This window comes from Mus musculus, chromosome 1 (genome assembly GCF_000001635.26).
Source record: "Mus musculus strain C57BL/6J chromosome 1, GRCm38.p6 C57BL/6J".
NCBI classification, from domain to species: Eukaryota; Metazoa; Chordata; class Mammalia; order Rodentia; family Muridae; genus Mus; species Mus musculus.
The window spans coordinates 87,276,243-87,292,836 of record NC_000067.6 but is presented as its reverse complement, the minus strand read 5'-3'; the positions used below and the strand labels follow the sequence as shown (position 1 = coordinate 87,292,836).

Genomic DNA, 16,594 nt, shown 5'->3' with positions numbered 1-16,594 from the left:
GCTCGGTACCTGGCTCCTATGATGCTTGGTCCTTAGTAAAAACGTGGTGGTTGGCTGCTTTAAGAAGGCAAATAGGCCACTGAGGGGGAGGATGTTTTTTCAAGGGTTGCGTGTTATGAAGGGAGTTTCGTTGTCTCCTGTTCTTCTCTCATCGTGAGGCTCTCACGTCCGCCCTTACCCTGTGCTTTCCACCCTGAGCTCAACAAGCACGTAGCCTGCAGAGCTTTGCAGAGGCCTTGCCCTTGAACTCCCAGGCCAAGACAAACTTCTTTCCTTTCTAAACTATCCAGGCTGGGACTGGGACATTCTGTTATCGCAAAAGAAACCAGGCTGAACATGTAGCCACCCTTAAAGCACGTCATCTACCAGAAGTCCCCACGAGGAGCTGCCTTCCACAGTAACACTTCTGAGGGGCCCCAGGAGCCCACTCAGAAAAGAGGGAGTGTTGCTCCAGCTGAGCATCCAGGGGCTCTCCATTCCTCAAGACCTCTTCCTGACCTCTAAAGAGGAGGGCTGGCTAACGGGATGGTTCAGAGTGTTTGTCATCAAGCCTGACAGCCTGAGTTTGATCCCCCAGGGTCCATGTGATGGGAGTTAACCTCTGACCTTCATAGGTGTACCCCTTCCCTCCATGCAAAATAAATAAGTACAACATAATTTTAAATAGGTGTAGGTGGAGATGACAGTGTTCACAGTCATAGAAGGTCCTGGTGTGCCTGAACCATTAGCGAATCCCCTCTGCTCTCTCCTGGCAATGTTTGTTCTGAGGTCCAAGGCTATACAAGCTTGCTCTGTCAGTTCAACAGATGACCAACGGCATCCCCATCATAACTCAGGGGTCTCCCAACCCCAGCCAGCCAGCTAAAGAAGGAGGAGGAAGAGGAGGAAAAGGGAAGGAAGGAAGGAAACAAGGAAGGGAGGGAGGGAGGGAGGGAGGAAGAAAGAAAGAAAGGAAAGAAAGAAAGAAAGGAAAGAAAGAAAGAAAGACAGAAAGACAGACAGAAAGACAGAAAGAAAGACAGAAAGACAGAAAGAAAGACAGACAGACCAGTTCAACCCAAGTACATCCAGTATACCAGGCACTCCCGGTTCACCCATTATAGTCCCTTACTGCCCGACAACCTTATTTGTTTTCCTATTTATAGTCCACAAAGACTGGCATGGTGTCGAGTTGGAAAAGGTCCGAGCTGTGACTCTGGGGACTGGGAGGGAAGGAGAGGTAGAGAACAAAGACAGAGGGTGGGGGGGAGCTCAGAAGCTTATTCCCCCACAGGCCCCGAGATGCTCGCTCGTCCCGAGGGAAGGGATTCTTAACTTCACAACTGTGGCTAGAGGTGTCCACACACCACTGTGTTAGAGCTCTTCATTTGTAAATGGCAGAAATAAAATTTCTCAGTAGGACAAAGGAGGCAAAGGATGTGTCAAGAACCCCTGGCTGACAAGATGGCTCAAAAGGTAGAGATGCCTGCTGCCAAGATGGACAGCCAGAGTTCAAGCCCTGGACTGACACAGGAGGACATCTAAGTCACCCTCTGACCTCCACACATGCATGGATGTATATATGTCCTATACAATAAATAAGGTAAAAAAAAAAAAAAGTAAAAAAAGAATGCCCAGGGGCTAAAGCTAGGTGTGATGGTGCGTATCTGCAATCCCAGCCCTTAGGAGGGAGGGGCACGGGCATGAGGAGTTCAAGGTCATCCTCAGATACATAGGGAGTTAGAAGCCAAGCCAGCCTGCACTCTGTAAAACCGTCAGCTTCCACAGTTAACAGCATTTGCTGCTCTTAGAGAGGGCCCAGGTTTGATTCTCAGCTCCCATATGGCAGCTCACTACCATTTATAACTCCAGTTCCAGATCTGATGCTCTCTTCTGGCCTCCAAGGTACCAGGAACCCAGGTCACAGACGTACACACAGACAAAACATTCATACACATAAAATAAATTTTAACGATGGTCTTGGTAAGATCCATCTTAACTCTCCCCACCCCAAACACACACACACACACACACACACACACACACACACACACACACAGAGAGAGAGAGAGAGAGAGAGAGAGAGAGAGAGAGAGAGAACAACAGACTATGTAGTACATGCCTATAATTTCCAGCTAAGACAGGAAGATCTCTGTGTTCAAAGCCAGACTGGGCTACATAGTGAGGTCAAGGCTATTATATATAAAAGAATGATACTCTGTCTCAAAAGAACAGAAAGAACTCCAGGGTGGCTAGGCATGCTGGTACAAGCCTACAGTTCCAGCACTTTGGAAAGCTAAAGCAGAGAGCCTATAGCTGAAGCCAGCCTGAGAGAGACTCTTCTGTCTCCAGAAAGGAAGAACTTGCTCAAGTGGGCACAGCACTGCTCTGTCAGCTTGAGATCTGACTGCAAGCCCAGGTGGCCATGGGTGGATGCAGCAACATAAAGGTGTGGCCTGTGAGGTCTAGATGGCCACATGTCTTTATACATCCAAGCCCACATACCTGGGATAACCTAGAAACGGGACCAAGACAAGGCTTGGAGCTCACAAAGGACTGATGTCAATGTCACTGGAACCTCTTAAAGGGGCCAAGAACTGACAAAACTGCTTTGGAGGTCTCCAAGCCTTGGATGTCCACTTGTGTGAGAAAAGGTCACAGTGGAAGCTAACCAAAAGATAACCAAGTAGCTTAGATTCAGTTGGGTCACCTATGGGTGGCCCTTGAATAAAACAAGAGAAAGCATGCTGAAGAGATGGCTCAGTGGTTAGTAGTACTGCTCTTGATCCCAAGGGCTCAGCTGAGTCAGAACATACAACAGGACAACAGAAGATGGTCCAGTGCTACCATCCAAGTTATATGACACCATGACTGAAACATCCTGAAGCCTTCCAATAAAACCCCTGTACACACACACACAAAAAGTAAGAATTTAGGCACAGTGGCCCATAGCAATCCACCTGCCCCAGCCTTAATATACTTGGATTACAGACATAAACTATCATGAAAGGTCTCATGTAATTCACAATGTAATGAATGCCAACCTTGAACTCATGTTCCTCGTATAGCTCTCAAGAGTTGGGATTATAGGAATATGCCACCCACACAGTTTACAAAAGATATGTCTAAAAGCTAAGTTGAACATTAAATATCCAACCAGGGAGCATTCTCAATCGGCAGATCCATTTGCACTTGGGAGCTGTGGGCAAGGGATCTTCTCAGGCTCAGTGAGCCATAGGTACCTCCCGGAAGCTGAGCTTCCCGTCGAAGTCCTCATCCACCTCCTTGATCATGCTCTTCAGGCCCAGGTGGGTCTGAGGGGCCCCCAGTTTCTCCATCATGAGTTTCAGCTCCATCAGGTCAATAAAGCCGTCCCTTCCAGCATCATACCTGCATGGTCCAAGGAGGTAAGGTCAGAACAAAATGGTGCACGTTACTTTCCCAGATGTATAACACTTTTGGTTTCACCTACTTAAGAGTAAAACTCTATTGCCTCCTGCTTTGCAAGCCTCCGCAGGCCACTTCACAGTAAGGCACCTCCGGAGGCTACCTCATCAAAAGAGACTCTTCTTTTAGTTTAAATTAAAAAAAAAAAAGTTTGTGCTGTGTACACTCAAAGTCCCAAAATGGACCTCGCTCAACATGTTGATTTTCACGTCTTTTATTGCCTTCATTTTCAGTCAACTAACCCGGACCCAACACCTCCAAATGTTGTTGGACTTTGGGCATACATCGTGTTCTGAAACCCAACAAAAGCTATACTCAATGATGAACCTTTCCAGAGGTCACCGTCCTGGTGTCTCTGCCACACACAGTCCTGTTGACCCCCGTACCCTCCTGCTTGTCCTGTGTCTATCTTTGAAAGCTGCTTTCTACCCAAGGTGTGGCTGTGAAGTGGGCGTGGTCTCGCCTCAAGCTTCTACATCCAGGTCACCCATTTTAAATCCAGGTCTGAGTAGTCACAGCTGTGTGGGTGGTTGTCCTCCCACAGTGGTTGGCCCCTCAGCTGACTGTCACTCTAGCCCTACACCCCTGCCTGGAAAGAAGGCCAGCTTCGTGAAGTGAGAGGACCACTGTTAGCCTTTTGCCTTGGGCCAGCCATCTTCAGGTGCCTGCTCTGGACCTCCTCCCAGCCACTTCCAACCCAGGTCTCTTTTCTACACATGTGACCTCACGGGACACCTTTTCTCCCTTCCCAAGTCCTTTTTATACTTCCTGCTGCCCAGAGACCCCTTATTGCTTAGGTCTAAATATCCTGTTTTAAAGAAGAAATTAAGAGGTCCTGCAATTCCAGAAGCAGAGGCAGACAGATCTCTGTGAATTCCAGAACAGCCAGGCCCATATAGAGAAAGACCCTGACTCAAAAAAATAAATAACAAGAACAAATAAGAGACTTCGGGTGAAGCTCAGTAAAAAAACCTCTTGCTTGGCATTAGGCAGGAGGCCCCGGCTCCAGCACCACATACACAGAAAAAAGAATGAACCATTCAGGTCTCCACAGCCAAGAAATGGGAACCAAGAGCCCAGGGCAGAAGGGCTGGTAAGCACATGAACTCACCCACACCGTGTAGTGTAGCATCGTCACAGAATGGAATAGTTTCCAGAAATAAAGGCCAAAGAGAACTTTGATATGGGCTGCAATGCAGGTGACCCTCAGGGATGCCACAATAATGGAATTAAATCAGTCACAAAAGGACAGTAGTCAAACTGATATAGACAGACAGCTGAAGGTTTTTTCCTGGGGTTGGAGGGATGGCTTAATAGGTAAAGATTCAGTCTGGGATCAGGAAATGGTTGAGGCGCCAGTGCAATGCTGTCTATACATTTAATGCCCCTTAACTGTGTTCGCTTAAATGCTTGAAATGGTCATTTTTCTTTCCTGCGGTTTTTAAAATTTTTTTTTATTATTTTTAACTATGTGCATGTGTGTGAATCTGCATGTAGGGATGTGCATACGAGTGCTGGTGGCCACAGGAGCCAGAGGCACCAGGAGCTGGAGTTACAGGAGGTGGTGAACTACCTGATGTGGGTGTTGGGAATCAGATGTGGGTCCTCTACACGTCGAGTGCTCACTCTCAATCACTGTACAATACATGGCTCCAGCCCCTCTGTGTGTCTCCCTCATTCCTGTGTGTGTATGTGTGTGTGTGTGTGCTTAGACAGGGTTTCACTCTGTAGCTCAGACCAGCCTCAAATTCACTCTGAAACCTCCTAAGAGCTGGATTACACTTGCATGCAACTATACCAGCCCAAAGTGGTCATTTCTGTTATGCACATTTTACCATATTTTTAAAAAAAGATATATTCTGTCTTTTTCACTATCCACCGCCCCCAACACCATAAAGAAAAAAGCACCTCTGTTGAGAGCCATCACTAGTCACAAGAAATGTAGCCTGTGGGCAACTGGAAATCTAAGCTGTGGGCAGTGGTATTTAAGGTCTACATTATCATGTGGGGCCCAGGACTCTCTGACACCCTGACACACTCCATCCCAGCCACAGTGGCTGATTCACACTGCTCCACCCATCGTACACCCCTCCCTCCCTCCTCTCCTCTGTGGGATTCCTATTCTCCAATAGCATCCATTGTATGTCCTTGTCTGGTGCCAGAATTCACCACCCTCTTCTGTTGGCTATTCATTTTTTCCCCTCAAGCCCTCTGAGCTCCCACTGGGCACAGCCAGTGCTGGAAGAATTTCTCTACAAAGGAGACAAGCAAGATCTCTGTGTGACCGGTGACAGACCTCTGAGAATCCCTTAGTAAGAGTGTACCAGGTCTGGAAATTAACAGGGTGCCTCCAGGTTTCCAGAGAGGCCAGCCCGGGATCTTGAGGAATCCAAGGATGACATGTGGGTGCTTATTAATGTGAGTACCCAGGTGACCCATGACTGCAACCCCAAACATTCAAGAAACTGAGGCAGGAATATCTCAGCGAGTTTAAGGCAAAACTGGGCTACATCACTTGAGACCCTATCTCAGAAATAAATAAATAAGCAATGGTTTCCATTGGATTTGACAAACCTGACTTGGTGTAGACTTCTTTTGCCTACATCCAACTGTCATTCTAGTTCCGGGGGACCCAATACCTTCTTCTGACCACTGTGGATATGAGCATGCACATGGCATGTGGCAGACATGCACGTACAAAAGAAAAAAAAACCCAAACTATAAAAACATAAATCTTTAAATGGAAACTCCTCAGAAGTCTAACTATTTTAAAACACCCCCCCCCCAAAAAAAAACAAAAACGATGCCACACTGAAGACACGGCACACTTGAGACTTGAGTCGGAGAACATGGAGAAACCAGGCTGGTACTAACCTGGAAGAAGTTTCATCCCTACTGGCTATCTTTACAGTGCTGGAAGGTGCTATGGGCACTACATAGGATGAAAGGAGTCATCAGTCTTCCCCAACTGTGATCACTCTGAGCTAAGGCACACCCACTGGTGTAGTGGTGGCACAGATATGGGAGTAACCAACCACTTTCTCATTGAATTCCAGGCCCATCCCACGAGTACCATTCCACCCATACCTGGAACCATTACTGGAGCCAAGAGCCTGTGACTTGATTGGCCATGGGGCACTAGGAAAGAATTTGCTATCACTCTGCTAAATGCACATAATATTAAACTGACTCCTAATGGCTTTTGCTCTACCCATAGATTAGCATCAGCATCTCTCATCGGAGAAGCCTCTTTTTGCAGCGGACGGTGGTTAACACAGAGACCCACAACTGACCAGGGAGAAGTGAATAGGAGACTACAGAATGCTGGGTCCTAAATGGGACATCTGTATCACCCCCCCCCTTCCCAAGGCTCGAGGATCATGGTAGAAGAAGGGACAGGAAGATTGTAAGAGTCATAGGTAATGGCTGACTATAAGGAAACTTGTTTCCTGGATGCAGCAGGGAAGCCGCACGTATGAACTAAGAGCATTTTAAACATCATGAGCCAGATCTGTGCAGACTCAGGTCAGATGGAATCCCAACATGGAGAGGAAAGGAGAGGTGGGCATGAAGGCCCACCCCTAGCTAAGGAGGTATTGGCCATTGATAGTTGAGAGTTTTCTTTAAGGGTGTGACCCCTGGAGGGTAGACCTGCCTCCAATGTAAGCCATATATCCAAGGGTATATGCACAGCACAAACTGTATGTGTACTTGATAGGTTTTAAAAAAAATAGATGGAAAGTTGGTGGGTAGAGAAGTGGGGGTGGATCTAGAAGGAGTTCGGAGAGGGAGTAAATATTATCAAAATGCATTGTACTAATACAAATGATCCCACTTTGAATACCGGGATACAAGTGTTCCTGTGCTTCCGTTTGCTTGGGTCTATGTCCAAGACTGCTGGGATGGTGTATATTCATTTCCTTTTGAAACACAAGTGTCAAACTGGTCCAATAGAAAACCACGGCCATGCTGAGGCCACTGCTCAAGTAAACAAGGCTCTCTACCATGCCCTGGCTGGAGACTCAGAGGTGCTTATACCCAGACAGTCATGGCAACTGTCTGTTCCTGCACCATCCAAGGAAGGTGGTCTCAGATCTTGCTTGGGGCACATCTGTCAGGGAAGAATCTCATTGCGTTGGGGTGGGGGAGATGACTCAAGGGGGGAAAGACCTTGTCACACAAGCCTGACATCCCAGAAATGACATAAAGGTTAAGAAGGAATCAACTCTTCCAAGTTATCGTCTGACCTCCACATGAGTGCCATGGTATGTGTACACATGCATGTGAACACACACACACATGTGCATGCATACACACACACAGCGCCTGAGAAACCACACCGAGGTTGACCTGTGGCTTTCACCGACATCCACATATTGATCTCTCTCACCTCTCTCTCTTACACACACACACACACCAACCATTAGGAAGCTAGCCAGATGCCTGGGAATAACACACCACAAGAAGTCTAAGGTGCGAAACAGAGACTCACCATACAACCCATTCCAAAAGAATCCCAATTCAAACTTTCTCAGTATTGTAGATTGAACCTAGGGCCTTGCACACATCATGCCACCAGAGCTCCTCCACTAAGATACATACTCACCCCCCCCCCCAACACTTTACTTTCTATGCACATAGAAGCAGTATCTTAAATAGATACTTGTATGTGAAGGCTCATCACAACACTATCTACAATAGTTATGGTGGAAGAAACCCAAGTGTCCACCAGACCTGGAACAGATATGCAGAACGGGGTGGATCCGTGCCACCGAATGAAAGGGAAGTTCATGCTACAGCATGGATTCCTAGTTATGTGAATTAACTCACGCTAAGTGAAATGGTGTGGGGCAAGATTATGCCTTCATGAGGCACCCAGGGTAGCAAAATTCATAATGACAGAAGTACAGTGTGTGTGTGTGTGTGTGGGGGGTAGATGGAGATGGGGGAGGGGCAAGAGAACCGTCAGCATTCCAAGACAAAAAAGCTCCAGGGCCATGTGGTGGGGGTGACTGCACAGCAGTGTAAATTCGCTTAACACCGCTGAACTGAATGTTTAAAACGAGGACCTCCCTCCACTCCCAGACCAACGCCTTAAGCCTAGGCTTTAGAAGGGGCAGGTTCAGCAGCATGGCTTTGGATATCTGTTCAACAGCAGAGAGTCCAACAATACAACAGACTCTGACAATACTCAGTAATGGCAAGGCAAGCCACAAAATCCCAAAGCCCCATAAAGACAGCCATCCTCTTGCCAGCCTCGTGATGCCTGTCCCATCCTGTGCAGATCCTGCACTCCAGTGAGGCTGGGGTCAGTCAGTGAGAACTCTAGGAAGGTGAAGAGGCTAAACTCCTACTCAGAGACAGGGGGTATCTGACAGGGAAGCAAAGAGCTGCCTGCAGATGCTGCCCAGAAGCCTAAAGGTTTAGGCACTGCCTTCAGCCACAGGAAAAGCTTGTCTGAGAGCTGCTGAGAACTGACCTCGCAAAGCTAATTTTTTACAAACAGGCTAGAATGGGTTGTCTCTGTTACAAGAGTCTTGGTCAAAGCCAACAGGCTTCTACAGTGTGGAACTTTCCAGAAGCTGCCCGGTCCATAAGGTTCTGTGTCCAAAACTTACAAGCGGGAACCAGATCACGCAAGCTTATCCCAAGCTCACAATCCTCCAACTCTGGGGATTTTCCATGGGAGGAGGTGGCAGTGCTGTATGAGGAGGGTTGGCCTTAAGGCTGGGGTTGTGGATCAATGGTAGGGCACCTTCTTTGCTATGTACCAAACCTGAGATTCCATCGCCCAACACGTCACAAAAGAGCAGGGGAAGTGGCCTAGTTAGGGGCCCACTAACGTAACTTTGATGCCGAGGTTTAGATAAATGTCTGCTGTCCTCTGTTCACACGGAGCATTCCAACATTTACAAAGAAGACTGGGGCCACTAACGATGGTGCCATCCAATCATGATCAGTCCAGGCCTTAACAGAGGGTTCCAGTGCTGGTTGAACAGAGCAGCGGGAGGAGCAGCTGAGAGGATTAGGTGTAAGGAGAGGGGTGTGCTGGAGGATGGCGGTGATAAATAAAGGTCAACAAACAAGGCAGAGACTTGTCTATAGCCTTTCAGGAGGAGAGAGAGGGAGCTTTCCCCATGCTCACCCAAAGAGAGCTGCCAATGAGGCCAGTGTGAGCAGGGGCTCCCCACTAGACACAGAGACTGGCTCAGCAAGGCAGTCCTTGACTCCTCTGGGATGCTGACCTGGAAAACCCGAACAGACCCGAAGTCTGAAGCTCCTTACAGGTCTAACAGAAAGCTCACATAGTTCAGAACGGACCCCAGTAAGCACTAGGCTCAGTTAACACACTTCCAATTATGCAGTTTACAATTGCATGTGTGTGTGCATGCGTGTGCGTGCAAGTGTGATGTGTGTGTTAGAAGACAGTATCAGGAGATAGTCCTTGCCTTCTACCCTGTTTCAGGGAGAGTTACTGACAGTCATCACTGTATATGTCCAGCTAGTTGGCTCAGAGTTTCCTTAGGGACTCCCCTGTGTCTCTGCCCCCCACCTCATTAGGAGTGCTGGGACGACAGATGAGCTATTGCTTCCAGCTTCTTGAGGGTTCTGGGGATCCGAATTCAGGCCCTAGCACTTGTGAGGCATAGGCTTTATCCACTAACCTCCAAATTATTGTTTTTTTTTTTTTAATTAAAAAATCTGTATTGGTATTTTTGCCTGCCTGTATATATACTGTGTGTAGTGACAGTAGAGGCCAGAGGGGGCGCTAGATTGCCCCGGGTCATGAGTTACAGTTGCTAATCTCCTTGTGGGTACTGGGAACCAAACCTGGGCACTCTTGAATATCAGCTACTGCACTTAACCACTGAGCCATGTTTCTGGGCCTCCTTCCCTTAGCCTGCTTTTTAAATAGAGAAGGAAACAGGTCATAGGGATACAAGCCGGGATACAAGCCTGTAATCCCGACGGCTGGGAGGTAGACGCAGAGAGACTAGGAGTTCAAGGCTGAGGCTGTATCAGAGAGTTTGGGGCCAGACTGATCTTAAAAGGACCCTGTCTCAAAACCACAATAATGACTGGAAACTAAAGAAGAAGGGAGAGAGGGGGCTGAGATCAGGGGCCAGCCTCTTTGAAAAGTAAGTGCTGGAAAGCGGAAGGCCACTACCTCTTTTTCCCCAGGCAGGAAAAAGAGTCAGGGCAAGGCAAGAGCGAGCCGCTGGAGGCCGCTTGACAGGCAGGAATAAAGCATGCATAGATGTGAAGGGGCATCTCGGAGCCCCCACAGCGGCAAAGAACAGAGGCACCAGCCAGCCCTGCTTCTCCGCCCAGTCGCTCAGTCAAGGCTGCTGACTTTTCCTTCCTGCAAAAAGCACGGGCCTAGTGGCATCTACTGAAGTCCTGGCGCAACAATAAAGTGACCACTTCAGGGCCGTCTTCCTCCCCTATGGAGCTGGGGTTTAAAACCAGACCTGTAGCCCTGTCTTCAAAGTGACCCTTTAGAGGAGCCTGCTTGCGGTCACTTCCTTCCAAGGCCTGGGTTCTCAGGGCAGGAGAGAATAAAGCTTCAGACGCGGCTGCTTTCATCTTCCCATTTTTATCCCCTCCTTCAAAACGGGAAGTGACTTAACACAGCCTTGGCTTCGTGGTACAAAAAAAAAAAAAAAAAAAAAAAAAAAGGGACCCGGGGCTCTATTTTGTATGTATCGCCTTGACTCAGTGTAAGCCTTTTGGTCTTTGGGACGATCCTGTAAAAAAATAATAATAGCTGACTGCCCTCGCTGTAAATTAAGAGCTCACTAAGGGGGCCTTACCTCACTGGGGGAGGGCAATTAGCCTCACACAAAGGATGGCGAAAACAGCCATGCAGACCTGATTTAAGCTAGTGTATTCTTTCTCTCCCACCTTCCTCCTTCTCTTTCTCTCTTTCATATAGTCTAACTAGCCCAGGCTAGCCTCAGATTGGTGGATGATCCTTGTGTATTAGCCTCTCAAGTGTCTATAGAACTAAACCACCATGAAAATTCTACTTATTTATTTTTATAACATTTATTCGGGGCAGGGGGATATGCCATGGTATTGGGTAGAGGTCATAGGACAACTTGCTGGAGTTGCCAATCTCCTTTCTCTGGGATAGAATTCAGATCACCAGGCTGGGTGGCAAGTGCCTTCTACCAGATGAGTCCTTTCACCAGCCCCATGCCAAGTTTTGGACATGGGATTCTCAAGTAGGGTTTCTGTCTGCATGTGTAGTATTTATGTGCCAACCGCACACAGTGCCTGAGGAGGCCAGAAAACAGCATTGGAACCCTTGGAACTGAAGTTACAGCTAGTTGTAAGAGACATCATGTGGCCAGAGGACTCAATAGAATCTGGGTCCTCTAGAGGAGCAGCCAGCACTTTTAACCACTGAACCATCTCTCCTGCCCCGGGCAAGCAAGGGTTTTTAGGTTTTCTCCAGTAGCAGGGAAGACAAGAACTACCAGTGATTGCATTTAAACTATGAAGCCCTCAGCTTGCTTGATGTTAGGGCAGGCACAGGGTGTACTCACCGTCCCAAGGAAGATTCTAGCTGTTTTAGCTGAATTACATCTTCTGCCATTCACATATGAAGGACAGCAGAAATGACAGGAGCTCTATCTATATGGCCTATGTATGCATGGATTCTGAGTCTGACCCCACAGCATGGTACCCAAGATTCCTGGGCATATACAATGGAATTCCTTTCTGGTCCGGAGAGTGCTAACCATTACAGCCTTATAAACATTGAGACAAAGTGTCTCACCAGCTGAGCCCCTCAGAAAAATCTTCAGCGGTTTAATCTTTTGGCACCACCCTCTTAGTTATGCCACTGTCCAGCTGCTGAAGAAACAGAAGCCCATCATGACTCTCCGAGTCTGAGGTCACTAACCACAGCAAGGTAAACTGGAAGGACCCACCCTTCACCACAAGTATTGGGCGGGAGAGGCAGTTTCCATCTTTCAGATGATTTTAGGCTTAGAAAAGTCCCCTGGTCCCATTTCTCCTCCACTAACATCTTAGTTTCTCTTCCCTTATGTTTTGTTTTAGAAAATAATTTTATGGTTTCGGGTCACCCCTACATGAGGAACTACATTAAAGGGTTACAGCATGAGGAAGGTGAGAACCTCTGCTCTAATTAGAAGAAGGGAGGAGGTATTAGGGCCAAACCCAGGACCAAGCATAAGCTCTACTATGCTACAGCCCAAGCCTTCCCGTGACTTAAACTGTTTTCATAGAGAGGGTCTGCGGTAGTCTGAATTCTGAATGAAAATGCCCCATAGGGCTGGTGAGATGGCTCAGTGGGTAAGAGCACTGACTGCTCTTCCAAAAGTCTTGAGTTCAAATCCCAGCCACCACATGGTGGCTCACAACCATTCGTAATGAGACTGACGCTCTCTTCTGGTGTGTTTGAAGACAGCTACAGCATACTTGTTTATAATAATAAATCTTTGAGCTGGAGCAAGCAGGGACTGAGTGAGCAGGGGTTGAGGGGTGGCGACCGGAGCAAGCAGAGGTCCTGAATTCAATTCCCAACAACCCCATGAAGGCTCACAACCATCTGCACAGCTACAGTGTACTCATATACATAAAATAAATAAATCTTTTTTTAAAAGAAAGAAAAGATAATGGCCCCATAGGCTCAGAGACTGGTGCTAATGGGAGGTGTGGCCTTGCTGGAGTAGGTGTGGCCTTATTGGAGGAAGGATGTCACTGGGGCAGATTTTGAGATCTCATATGCTCAAGCCAGGCCCAGTGTATCTCAGTCTCCTCCTGCTGCCTGTGGATCCAGATGCAGAGCTCTCAGCTTCCTCTCCAGCACCATGTCTGTCTCCGGGCCACCTTGCTTCCCACCATGATGATAACAGACTAAACCTCTCAAGTGTAAGCTGGCCCCAATTAAATGTTTCCTTCTATAAGAGTTGCCATGATCATGGTGTCTCTTCACTGCGATAGCACTCTAATTAAGACAGGGTCTCACCATATAACTGTGGTTGTCTTGGAACTCACTATGTAGACCAGTCTAGCTCACCAAAAGATCTGCCTACCTCTGCATCCCCTCTGCTGAAATTAAAGGTGTGTTCCAACCATACCTGGGCTTCTGGTCTAAATTTTAACCCAAACATTTCTTTTTAAAGCCATGTCACCCAGCAAAGAAAAAACACAGGGCTGCGGGAGATGAGACAGCTCAGTGGTTAAGAGTATGGGCTGCTCTTCAAATTCCCGGCACCCACATGGTAGCTCAGAACCATCTGCAATTCCAGTTACAGGGGATCCATGCCCTCTCCTGATACCCATAGGTTCCTTAGGCATGTGGTGCACAAACATATGTGCCTGCAGGTGAAACCCTCATACATGTAAAAGAAAATAAATCTTAACAAGATTAAAAAGGAGGAGGAGGGGAGGAAACGGGAAACGAGGGAGAGGAGGAGGAGGAAGAGGAAGGAAGCCCTTCTGCTACTGTTTCCTGAGGCTTCGATCTAGATGTGTAACATTTTTCATTTTCTCTGTCCCTTCCCTCTTCATAGGCTCTGGCACCTGTTGCCAGATGACACAAGTCTAGTCCCACTGTCTCTGAAGACCTGGGCACAAGCCCCGGCCTACTGTGCACCTGGGAGAGATCTGACCTGCTCCATGGAGTTGCCCAGGGGCACAAAGGAGATAAACCTCAGCAGGCACTATGACTGATGCCTGAAGGCTCTTTTTTTTTTTTAGGAAGGAGTTGTGGTTCACAGACAAGACAAAGAAGTAAAGGGCTTCCAGGCTTCTACCCCAAAAAGATGCCTATATTCAACATTGGTGCCTGTCTTCACTGTCTTTGGCATTTGAGGAAAATGCAACCCACCACCCTGTCCCCTGTTCTGGGTCTGAAGAAACTCTCTACGCCAGCCCAGTCCTACTGGGGACAAGGCCAGGGTCCCAGCTCCCCTGGGACAGGTTCTCTACTGTTTGTTGATTGGGCATCGATGAAGGCTAGGTGAGGGAGGCAAGAGTTGATTTCTGATGTCTGCCCAATTCTGGACACCCCACCCCCCTAGCCCATGAATTGCTTATTCTTCTGGTTTGTACTGCATAGAGCCCCTGGGCTTTCTAGATTTTCATCTCAACCGGAATAATCCTGCCATTAATGAAGAAAGAAAGAAGCCAGGTAACATTTGTTCAGAAACTCTGTCATCAAAAACTCCCTGGGGACCCCTCGGATAGGGCTTTCTCGGGAAGGTGGCAGTGCCCAAAAAGTGCCTGGGGGATGGGTGGGTGCAGGGGCCCTGTGTCTCAGCAAGGACAACCTTTGACACCACAAAATGATGTCATCTACAAAGTCATGGTTGAGAAGCTCATAATCGAGCTACAAAAGTAATCACCACCCCCAAAATCTGTTTTAAGTAATTTTATGATTTTCTGTTGGGACACATTCATAGCTCTCTTTGGGTGCATGCAGCTTACAGGCTTCCACACTCGCACACACACACAGCAAGGCCTTGCTGGAAACACGTCTTTTCAAATGACCAGATCTGGGAGCACAGGAGAACAGGGGTATTATGGAATTGTCGGGGTCACTGACTGTCTGCCCCAGTGCAGCTGGAACGTGTCAAAGGCTCTTGTGTGACCCCCAAAGTCAGGGAAGGCGCTGCAGGTTCCACCATCAAGCCCCGCAGGTGGTCATTAGGAGACCAATCTGATGGCCCCAACTGTACCTGTCTAGATTAGCCTCAGGGACTTCCTGAGGCCACAGGCTATAGTCCCTCTAACCAATTCTCTGGGTCCTCCCAACCTATTACATTGCCTGTTCTTCTAACTTTCCCAATTGCAGCATCCTGGGAAGCCAACTCTTTAGTGTGTTATCATTGTTTTCAAGGTCAGAGTGATCAGGCTTTGGGCAGCCCTTGGTTCTCAGCAGGTAAGTGCAACAACAGGGTTAATACAAATCCTCTGATGTCCAGGCTGCTCACAGCCACTTCTGTCCCACAGCTCTTGGTTTTCTTGCACTCATAATACTCAGTTACTTACTCCCTCGCCATTAGGTTCACATGTGCTGGGGCCTCTCCAGGGCACAAGGGAAACTACAAAGACAGCCCCAGAAGGGATGTAGACACAATGGCAGCATTGCACTGAGAGGCAAATGTGCAAAGCCCAGTAAGGGGACTTCTGTGACCATGTGGTCATGGGGTGCCAGAATATTCTGAAAAGGGAGAGGCAGGCCAGCTGACACAAGGCATTCTGGGAGGGCTGAGGTTTCCTCAGGATAACAGGAGCATGGTCATAGTGTATTTGAATCAAGAGGGCAACATCACATGTCTGTCTGAGGAAGACACTAACCTCTGGGTGCCAACATGGGATAGATCTTTAGAGGGCATGACCCAGCTGGTGAATATATAGCATCCCTAACCAAGACTGGAGAAGCTGGGGAGGGTGGCCCCCGATATGGGGTAGCACAAAGCAAGTTTGAACTCCAGCCTCACCTGCTCTTACAGTGCCAGTGCCTCGAGGATCCCTCCTGGCAAATTCTCTTCTTTTTCCAGGAAAAGATCAACTTTTTTTTTTTTTGAAGGCTACAGAAGACCAGTAGAGGTCTAGAAACATTACCGTTTAGTTAGCCATAGCACCCTGTACTTCTGTATACTGTGCCTAGAAGTCTCCAAGGGAAGGTAGGAGGTAAAGGGAGCAGAGGGGCCATTCACACTGTCCTAAGGAACTCACTGTGTGCCCAACACCCTGCAAGACCAGTATCACTAACTGGGCCTTCAACATTAACAGCTTCCAAATCAGCTTTATCCAAATGTACACGGTGGCAGAGCACGGGCCCTTCTAGGAACGGTCCCAGGGATTTAATAGGAAAGGGATCCACTAAGGAGATCACACAGGATAGTCACTCAGTACACCTACGTGCCCCGGCTTCCTTTCCCCAAACTGACCTCTGTGTGCTAGACCCTGATCCCAGGGTCCTTTTCAAAGGGGGTCTGAGTTGGCCCAGCCAGATTGGTCTGTGGTTTGGGACAGGGAACAGAATGAGAAAAACAAACAAACAAACAAACAAACAAACAAATCCCTGGTGGTTTAGAGTTCCAGGTGGTTCATTCAGAAAGGAGAAGAAGAGCAGATGGAGAAGGCAGAGGCTCCAGGGGCCTGTGGGATGCCAGCTTGGAGCAGC

The 16,594-nt window shown here is 48.0% G+C and overlaps 1 protein-coding gene across 2 annotated transcripts in view; it reads right to left on the bottom strand.

The window, feature by feature from the left end:
- The window catches only part of Efhd1 (EF hand domain containing 1), a 46,489-nt gene that overhangs the window by 18,005 nt on the left and 11,890 nt on the right, over positions 1–16,594 (bottom strand). For both annotated transcript variants that reach the window (NR_151447.1, NM_028889.3), the window contains exon 2: positions 3,222–3,369. Coding sequence is in view for 1 of the 2 variants with exons in the window: in NM_028889.3 (NP_083165.1) it covers positions 3,222–3,369 (148 nt within the window). In the remaining variant the exon portion in view is untranslated. The remainder of the gene's footprint in view (positions 1–3,221; positions 3,370–16,594) is intronic.